Below are 10,079 nucleotides of genomic sequence, written 5' to 3'. Positions count from 1 at the left end.
GGGAGAAGAATTTATGCCTTAAAAATATGTGTGGAGAGAGTCTGCATTGCTTCCTTCCAGCTCTGTGCTAAGAGAAGCATGGACTCTGAGGGGTGGGGTCAGGTTCTGCTGTGTTTCTGTGTGCTAGCTCTTAGCTGCACTCCCCTCCCTGTTAGCAGAGGAGTCACCACCAGGCCTGCTGTAAGCGTCAGAGGAAACCCCCATTGAGCTCTGCCAGTTTCACCTTTTCATCTCTCCCAACCTCCCCCTACTCCGCCCAGTGCTCTCCAGGGTATGTCAGAGGAGAGGAAAATGAACCCAGCTCTGCAAGCATGGCTCAGTTTTGAGAATATTACTGATCCAGCTTGGAAAACCCAGCAGTGCCAGTGACTGTGAGTCTCTGCCTTTGCTGTGATGCAAACTTGTTCATTCCACGTTGTAACCACATCCTTCCTGTCCCTGCTGTGCTGTGACCACTATAAACTCGTCACTTCTCCTCTCTGATTGTTCCTGAGGCTGGCATCTGGGTGAGTCCAGCTCCTAGGAGCAGGAGGGATGAAAGGATTTGGGGAGGAATAGTTGGGGGTGTGTCAAGTGGGCAGAACTTGTCTTGGTTACTGGATTAGGAATCTCTTCAGCGAGCCTCCCAATCTGTCCTTCGGTTTTTATGTTTGTCATTATTTGGCCTCTGTGTGTGCAAATGCATGTGTGTATCCATGGGGGCAGGATGAAGACAAGAGCAGCAGCCACAGGGTACACCTGTGACATGAGTTGATTGGTCCAGCATCCTCCAGGGGAGAAAATGGGACACACAGGAGGAAACCAAGGGGCAACAGAAGTAAAGGTCAGAGTGTGTGCACGAAGACTAGGGTTGAGGTGCGTAGAGAAGAGGCTGAATCCTGATGTGAAAGGAGCTGGGAAGGGCTGCAGAGCTGGTGGCACCAATCTGGAGGTCACAGTCCTCCAGGTGCATAAGGGATGCCTGTGGGAGGCACAGGAGGACAGGAGTAGAGAGCAAGAACAGAGACAAGACAGAGAAATGAGCGAGTCTGAGATGTCTTAAACATTGATATTCAATCTTATGAATTCCAGTTTGGGTAGTTTTCATTCTTTTTCATATCCTCTCTCTCCCTTTAGCATTATTGATGCTTTGAGTTAATGTAGCACATTACAAAATAGGGTAAATAAGAGGCTTGAGGCAAGAACAGTCACAGACAGTCAACTTGTTCACCCATAAACTTCAGGAAGTGTGGAATATCTGGAGACAGAGCAAGTGGAACTGAAAGTCTGGTTAGAAAGACTGTCAGTAAACATTTCAATAAAAGGCTATGTGCGATCACATAGCCTTGGGGGAGTGTGTACTTTTTAACCATTTGTTTTGTGGTCTTTGTTTTTGTTTCTATCTTACTGAAACACCCAGATGAGTGGTAGGAGACAGTTTCATACTATTTTGAGCTGTGAACGGCTGGTTAGGGGAAGAGTAAAAAATCTTGACTCTGTCTGGTCTAAATGTTGGCACTGCCCCTTTCTAGCTGTGAACCCCTTGGAGAATTGCCAAGCCTCCCTAGTATTCTGCCTCTACATCTATAAAACAGGGCTGGGGGACAAGCAGATGGTGTAACGGTTATGTTGCTGGGCTTCCACATAGTTGACTGTAGTCTGAGTCCCAGATCCAGCAGCTTAAAATTGGGCATGTGTGCATGTGTTCCCAAAATTGTGAGAGGAAAATGGAGAAGAGATTGTGTGTGGCCATCTCCTGGGGGTAATCTCTTGCTTTCTGTCTCTCTGTCTCTCTGGCAAGCACACATGCCTTTTAGCAAAAATCTCTTAAAAACAAAACAAAACAAAAAAGAATTATCAGGGCAAGGAGTGTACATACCTCAGGTTAGATGGAAAAAATATCAGTGTGGGACCTTGCCCATGGGAAGTACTAAACAAATGTGAGTTGTAATAATTGTTATAATTGGGAATATTGTAAGGAGACATTAAAGCAATGTATATGTTTATTATTCTCGCTTATGCACCCAATGTGGGGTGCCCCTCTCCCACAAGCTCTCTCCCCTCTTTGGCCACATGCTGCCCCATTGCACTGTGGTTTCAACTCCCGACCTCTTCTTTCTTTTGCCTTTCATTCATCTTTCTTTAGGTCAAGACAGAAGCAAGGAACCAGAATGCCCTTTCATTTTATAAATGGGAATGCTGGGATTGAGGAATAGTGAGGAATTTGTCCAGTGTCATAGCCTGGTGATCAATGGAACCAAAATTCTCTTAGTGCTATGTCAAGCTAGCAACATGAAGTGCTGTTTACTATACACTGCAATCTGTTCATGTTCATGGGTTACTTATTTTATTTATTTATTTAATCAATCATTTTAAAAATGTATTATTTATATTTTTCTTATTTCTTAATTCTTGTTTTCTCTCTATAGGGCACCCTTTCTTCCATGGCTCAGGAAACGCTCCTGGATAGAGCCAACAAGATAACTCTCTGGTAAGTTTTTGACTCACTTTTCAAAGTTAAGGATGTTAACTTGTTATAATGAAGTGAATATTTTCTTTGAGTTTTCTGAGTGTTTTGTAATTTGTTTCCCTCTGTGTAAAGACTCATCTGTTCTCTGTTTTTACTCCCTGCACCTCAGTGTGGACTTAGGCTGCCAAGGCCTGCCAAGGGCTGCAGATGAAGATGGGGAGTGTCCGCTGCAAACTGGCCCACTATCTGGAGGACTTGGAGGAGGCAGACTTTAAGAAATTCAAAATGCACTTAGAAGACTATCCTCCTCTAAAGGGCTGCATCCCACTCCCACGGGGTCAGACAGAGAAGGCAGACCACGTGGACCTAGCCACTCTGATGATCGACTTCAATGGGGAGGAGAAGGCCTGGGCCATGGCGGTGGGGATTTTTGCTGCAATCAACAGGAGAGACCTTCATGAGAAAGCTAAGTGGGATGAACCAGACTGGAGTAAGTGAAAGAAAGGATATTTTTTAAAGTCATGATATAGTACACAGAACACAGAATTTAACATCTTAATTTTAAGTGTGCAGTTCAGTGACATTGACTATATTCACATTGTTATGCAACCAAGCTCTAGAATTCTTTTCATCTTGCAAAACTGAAACTCCTTACTCATCAAACAATAACTTCCTGTTACCTTATCCCTGGTAACCACCATTCTATTTTCTGTCTCCATGAATTTGGCTAGTTTGCATACCTCTTATAAGTGGAATTGTACAGTTTTTGTCTGGTTGTGGTTCATTCCACTTAGCATAATATCCTCAGTTTCATCCATGTTGTAGATGTGTTATTATTTCCTTATTTTTAAGATTAATAATACTATATTACACATACACACACTCACATATATATACACATCACATTTTGTTTCTCTGTTTATATATTGATGGACACTTGGGTTACTTCCACCTTTATATTTTTGTGAATAATGCTGTTATGAACTTCAGTATAAAATATCTCTTCAAGACTCTGCTAGAATTCTTCTACATGTATGCCCAGAAATGGGAATTATAGATCATATGGTAATTTTCTGAAAAAAATTACCATAGTAATAATTTTTAATATAATTATTTATTTTATTTTATTTATTCTTTCACTTATTTTTGAATTTGACCAGAGAGAGACAGAGAGTGAGAGTGAGAGAGGAAGTGAGAAAGCAAGCCACCAGATTCAGAACTCGAACACGGGTCGGCCATGTGGGAGTGTCCAGCACCTTAACCACCACGCCACCTGCTGGTCCCCAGTAATAGTTTTTTAAAGAACTGCCATATTATTTTTACAAGAGTTGTACTGTTTTATATTCTCAGCAATGGTGTACAGTAATTTTGATTTCTCTATATCCCCATGAGCTTATTATTTTTCTCTCTTTTTATTTGATAGTAGCCATCCTAATGAGTATGAGTCTGTACCTTGTCATTGTTTGGATTTGCATTTCTCTAATGATTAATGATGCTGAGCATATTTTCATGTGCTTATTGGTCATTTATGTATCTTCTTTGGAGAAAGATCTAGTCATTTATTCAGATACTTTTCTCTTTTCTAATCAGGTTGGTTTTTGTTGTTGACTTGTAGATATTCTTTATATCTTGGATATTGACCGCTTATTAGATACATACTTTGTAAATATTTTCTCCCATTCTGTGGATTGCCTTTTCACTCTGTCGATTATGCCCTTTAAGGCACTAAAATTTGTTTGTTAAAGTTATTTCTTGGGGTCAGCAGGTAGTGCAGTGGCTGGGACCCTGGACTCCCACGTGGCCAACCATGGTTCAAGTCCTAGACCTGGCAACTTGCCCTCACATTCCCTCTCTCTCTCTCTCATCTCTGGTGAGCACACATGCCCGATAGCAAATTAAAAATAATAATAATAAGGGGGACCAGCAAATTGTGTAATGGTTATGTCGCTGGACTCCCATGTAGTCAACTACAGTTCAAGTCCTGAACCTGGCAGCTTAAAAGTCACACAGGGTGCATGCGCATGCGTACCCAAAATTCCAAGAGGAGAATGGAGGAGAAGGGTTGCGATGTGGCCATTGTGATGTGGCCATCCCCGGTGGTGAGTGATTTCTTGCCTTTTGTCTCTCTCTGTCTCTCTGGGGTACACACATTCCCTATAGCAAAAAATCTCTCTAAAAGTCATAAATAAATAATAATAAAAATTAAAATAAATAATTCTTTAAAAAAGGTTATTTATTGTGTTACCCTGGCTTCTTCCTCTCATGGTAGTGATATGAGAAGATGGAGGAAAGCAGTTTGTGTTATTTTTCCTTTTTTAGGTTTTTGCCATAGGGCACATGTGCTTTCAGGAGAGAAACAGAAAGAGAAAGAGGGAAAGTGAAAAATTGCCCCCGTTCCCCAGGGGATGGCAAGGCTACAGTCCTTCCTCCTTCATTCTCCTGTTGGGATTTTGGACACATGCACACACACCCAGCACGATCTATCAAGCCATCAGGTCTGGGGCTTGAACCACTGTCAGCTACATGGGAGTTCAGTGTCTTAACCACCACACCACCTGCTGGTCCCAGAAGTTTTTTTTTTTTTTAAACTCCTTTAAAAACTCAGATTTTACCTATTTCCAGCAACCTGCCTTGATTAGTATCACTTTTTCAGAATCTATCTGGTGGCTGGACCTGCCTCCAGGTCTCTATCCAGCTCCTCGCATCATGTGTCTTGTTTGGTGTCTGCCTACTTGGGCAACAAGCTTGCGTGTCTGCTTCCTGTGGCTCAGGGGCCAATCTCTCACTTTACGGAATTATGTAATTTGCGGGGAAATACTTTTTTACAGACACTACTTTGGGAATCACAGTGGTGAAAAGGCTCTCTCATTTCCTGTGTGTGCTGAGGACGAGGTCCTTTCTCCAGCTTTGTGTTCTGTGCAGCAGAAGGCTGCGAGAGGCTGGGGGACTCGACGTAATGCAGTGAGCCAGGGTGCAGAGGAGGAATGCACATGTGTCCGTGGGTGAGGAGAAGCACACCAGGGCAGAAGTGCACATGTCACGTGAGAGAACAAAATGGCACAGGGGACAGAGGCAGGGTGTGCGGCAGTGGGATGCTATGAACAGCTTGCGTAGAATGGCACAATAATAATTGTGCCTGTATTTGCATACTCAGATAAACAAATTAAAGTGTAATACCCATAACTGTAGAAGTACTTCACTAACAGTTTTTATGAATTTTGTTGTTCACTCAAGAACCCCATGAGGCAGTTACTGGTTTTATCCCAACTCTCAGGAGAAAGAAGTGAGCCTGGAAGAGATTCCAGATTGCCCTCTATTCTGCCCTGGTTCCTTACTATTCAGAGCCAAGGCCAGAACACAAAGCCAGATGTGTCTTTGGTCAAATTCCAGCTCTTAGTCACTATGCCATGTTGGCTCCCATACCTGGATTTGGAGGCAGAAAAATTATAACTATAACCCAAGTTATAATTTTTAAAATTTTTATTTTATTCTAGCCTAGGGTTAGGCTTTAGGTAAGAATTAAGTTTTGGTTTAGGTTTCCGTTAATGTTTGGATTTTGTTTTGTGATTGGGTTACTAGTAGCATTCACTTCTGTAATAAGTGGACACCAATCAGGAATCTCTTATGTTCCTGCCACCTCAGTTACCGGTCCCTGTGTCTCCCCCGGTATCTAGCTTTAGTTATACCATACCTAAATCTCTCCTAGACAAAGTCTATTTGGGATATGTTAGCTAGTGATTGTTTGAGCCTGTGATTCTCAGTCACAGGTACATGTTGGGGCCGCCTGGGAGCTTTTACTATCCAACAAGGCCTGGGTTTCTCCTCAGATTGACTGAAAAAGAGTGGTGGGGCTGGCATCCTAGAATCAGCATTTTTAAAACTTTCAGTGTGAATCCGAAGTCAGCTTGGATTCTGAACCATCAAATTAGACATTACAAAGATTGCAACTCTCATTCTTGACCTGGAAATCTACCCTTCATAACACAAGACCTGTGGATACTATGGGTGCCAGGCATCTGGGCTCTGGGAGGGAGACCCTTCTTGACCCATAGCCATTTTGGAAACATTAGAAAGCTTGGGGGGATCTCAAAACCACGGCACCAAGGGCTGCAAAAGACTAAAGGGAATGAAAGAAATGCTGTGGGTGCCCTCACACATTTACTGATCATCTCTGGGCCTGGGAATATATTCCGAGATTGGCTACGATGGGAACACGATGCTTAGCAGAGGGTGATGGCCATTGGTTTGGAACTGGGAGTGCAGGAATGTCCCAACAGAACTTCGACTGCACATCTGTCACTTGCCACTCTGAGTCATGTTTTGATTGGGAAATGTCTGAGACCGTAACCTTTGACCCATGCCAACTGAGACCTAAGGCTGGGTCTCAATGATATCCTCTGTGTTAAGGGATGCGGTTTTTGACACATCATACAATATGTATTTTTTTAATGCTTAGGAAATTCACATGTTTCTAATCCCACTGTGATATGCCGGGGAGAGAGCACTGAAGAGGACTGGACGGGGCTACTGGGGTACCTTTCCAGAATCTCCATTTGTAAAAAGAAGAAAGGTAAGCAATTGAGATGGCACTTTCATTTTTATGTGCGTATTTATTTTTTTGCTATAAGGGAGGTGTGCTTGCTGGGGAGAGACAGAAAGAAGAGAAATAGAGGAAAAGTAAGAAAGCACCCCCCAGAGGGCCATGCGTGATCCCTTCTCCATTCCCCTCCTTGGATTTTGAGCACACATGCACACATTTCTGGTGTCTCCCAAGCGGGCAGGTCAGGGACTCAAATTGTGACGTAGGCTATGTGGGATCCAGCTGCCTTAACCACCATGCCACCGGCTGGCGCCTCATTGGGGCTCTAAGACGTGGCTTAGGAGCACTGAGAAGCTGAGTGGCTGAGTAACTTGGCTTCTGTTCCTCAGAATGTGAAGGCCTGTCTTAGGGACTTTACAATCAGCTGAAAAGCCAGACTCATGTTCGCATGGCTCTTTGCAGTCCCAGAACTGGTAGGAGAGGATTGTTTCAAGTTTTAAAAGGCACAGGCTGCACACTCCTTGAAGGAGTAAGATTGAAAAGAGGATTTTCTGGCTGGCAGCTGCACATACAGCCCTTGTCTCCAACCGTGTATGTAGAGGATTTGTTACCAGGATTTTTATAACCTTCCATACCAAAGAAGAGGAGGGCAATGACAGATCCAGTTTCCCATTTTAGCTGCCACTCCTTCCAGATCATAGACCCCTCTCTACAACTCATCTCAGGAGGATGTGTTGGGCTGCTCCCAAGGTCTAACATCCTGTCCTTGCTGTAGATTACTGCCGGAAGTACAGAAGGCATGTGAGAAGCAAATTCCAGTGCATTGAAGATAGGAATGCCCGTCTCGGTGAGAGTGTGAACCTCAACAAACGCTACACACGGTTGCGTCTCGTCAAGGAGCATCCAAATCGGCAGGAGAGGGAGCACGAGCTTCTGGCCATTGGCAGGACCAAGACATGGGACCGACCTGTGACTTCCGTTAAGCTGGAATTCCTGTTTGACCCTGATGATGAGCACGTGGAGCCCGTGCACACAGTGGTATTCCAGGGAGCAGCGGGCATTGGGAAGACAATCCTGGCCAGGAAGATTATGCTGGATTGGTCATCAGGGAGACTCTACCAAGACAGGTTTGACTACTTGTTCTACATCCACTGTCGGGAAGTGAGCCTGGTGACTCGGAGGAGCCTGGGGGATCTGATCGCCAGCTGCTGCCCTGACTCAAACCCACCCCTAGGCAAGATTGTGAGCAAGCCCTCCAGGATCCTCTTCCTCATGGACGGCTTTGATGAGCTACAAGGTGCATTTGACGAGCACGAGGGAGCTCTGTGCACCGACTGGCAGAGAGCTGAGCGGGGAGATGTGCTCCTGAGCAGCCTCATCAGGAAGAAGCTGCTTCCTGAGGCCTCCTTGCTCATCACCACCAGGCCTGTGGCCCTGGAGAAACTGCATCACTTACTGGACCACCCTCGTCATGTGGAGATTGTGGGTTTTTCAGAGGCCAGGAGAAAAGAGTATTTCTTCAAGTACTTCTCAGATGAGTCTCAAGCCAGGGAGGCCTTCAGTCTGATTCAGGAGAACGAGGTTCTCTTCACCATGTGCTTCATCCCCCTGGTCTGCTGGATTGTGTGCACTGGCCTGAGACAGCAGATGGAGAGTGGCAAGAGTCTTGCCCAGACGTCCAAGACCACCACTGCAGTGTATGTGTTCTTCCTTTCCAGTCTACTGCAGCCCCGAGGAGGGAGCCAGGAGCACCACCTCTCTGCCCACCTCCGTGGGCTGTGCTCTCTGGCTGCAGATGGGATCTGGAACCAGAAGATCCTGTTTGAGGAATGTGACCTCAGGAATCATGGCCTGCAGAAGGCTGACATTTCTGCCTTCCTGAGGATGAACCTGTTCCAAAAGGAGGTGGACTGTGAGACATTCTACAGCTTTATACACATGACCTTCCAGGAGTTCTTTGCTGCTATGTACTACCTGCTAGAAGAGGAGGAAGAGGGAGTTGTCAGGAAGCCAGGGAGTTGCTCGAAGCTTCCAAACCGAGATGTGACAGTACTTCTCGAAAACTATGGCAAATTTGAAAAGGGATATTTGATTTTTGTTGTCCGTTTTCTCTTTGGCCTTGTAAACCAGGAGAGAACCTCCTACTTAGAGAAGAAATTAAGTTGCAAGATCTCTCAGCAAATCAGGGTGGAGCTGCTGAAATGGATTGAAGCTAAAGCCAAGGCCAAGAAGCTTCAGATCCAACCCAGCCAGCTGGAGCTGTTCTACTGTTTGTACGAGATGCAGGAGGAGGACTTTGTGCACAGAGCCATGGATCACTTCCCCAAAATTGAGATCAACCTCTCCACTAGAATGGACCATGTGGTGTCTTCTTTTTGCATTGAGAATTGTCGCAGCGTGGAATCACTTTCCCTGGGGTTTCTCCATAACTCGCCAAAGGAAGAGGAGGAAGAGGAAGAGGAGGAGGACAGTCAACATCCAGACATGGGCCAGGGTGTCCTCCCAAGCCCTCAGGCCACCTGCTCCAATCGGTAAGGAAAGCTGGCTTCAAGCAGTTGGTATAATATGCCCTTCACTTTCTGGCCACCTTTTGTGGGCACTTGCTTCTTTCTTTCTTCTCTTTTCTACCATCTTCTAAATGTAATCGGCACAGCTACATAACATTGCTGTCCCCATTCACTGCTCCAGACCCTTTCCCTGGCAGAGAGCGGCTTGTGGTAGGTGGACTCATGGGAAGACAAAACAACCTGATGAAATAAGAAGCAGAAGTTCTGGGGAGTGTAGGTTCAGCGTGAGGTTTTGCGTGGGATGTATTACTGCGTACAGATGTTTGTAAACTTACACTGCTGGTACTTTGCTCGGAGCTGTAATGCATAATAGACAATTCCTAGGGGCACTCAGCATCAGAGATTGTGTCCCAAGAACACAGAGGACATAGAGCTAAAGGCTGTGGGAAGTTTCTCAGAGGAGTGAAGTCTGAACTTGACTTGAAGGGTTGGTAGAATGTAGGTGAGTAGAGGAGAAGATAAAAGGATTCTGGTGATGGCCTGGTGTGAACAAAGAAGTTACAGATGAAGTCTGCGAAAGAGT

General features: G+C 45.0%; 1 protein-coding gene across 8 annotated transcripts in view; it reads left to right on the top strand.

The window, feature by feature from the left end:
- The first annotated feature begins 437 nt into the window (after positions 1 to 437).
- The window catches only part of NLRP3 (NLR family pyrin domain containing 3), a 32,219-nt gene continuing 22,577 nt past the window's right edge, over positions 438 to 10,079 (top strand). For 3 of the 8 annotated variants that reach the window (XM_027765725.1, XM_027765730.1, XM_027765731.1), the window contains exons 1-5: positions 439 to 506; positions 2,409 to 2,470; positions 2,619 to 2,939; positions 6,906 to 7,019; positions 7,765 to 9,520. In XM_027765725.1, coding sequence (XP_027621526.1) covers positions 2,657 to 2,939; positions 6,906 to 7,019; positions 7,765 to 9,520 — 2,153 coding nt within the window. In that variant the 5' untranslated portion in view covers positions 439 to 506; positions 2,409 to 2,470; positions 2,619 to 2,656. Of the gene's footprint in view, positions 507 to 1,849; positions 1,920 to 2,408; positions 2,471 to 2,618; positions 2,940 to 6,905; positions 7,020 to 7,764; positions 9,521 to 10,079 lie in introns of those variants that run through there. The other 5 variants (XM_027765727.1, XM_027765726.1, XM_027765729.1 and 2 more) reach the window with 4 other exon arrangements.

This window comes from Tupaia chinensis, unplaced genomic scaffold, assembly GCF_000334495.1.
Source record: "Tupaia chinensis unplaced genomic scaffold, TupChi_1.0 Scaffold139513_1, whole genome shotgun sequence".
NCBI lineage: Eukaryota > Metazoa > Chordata > Mammalia > Scandentia > Tupaiidae > Tupaia > Tupaia belangeri.
The sequence above is the reverse complement of the archived record's forward strand: the minus strand, read 5'-3'. Positions and strand labels throughout refer to the sequence as shown.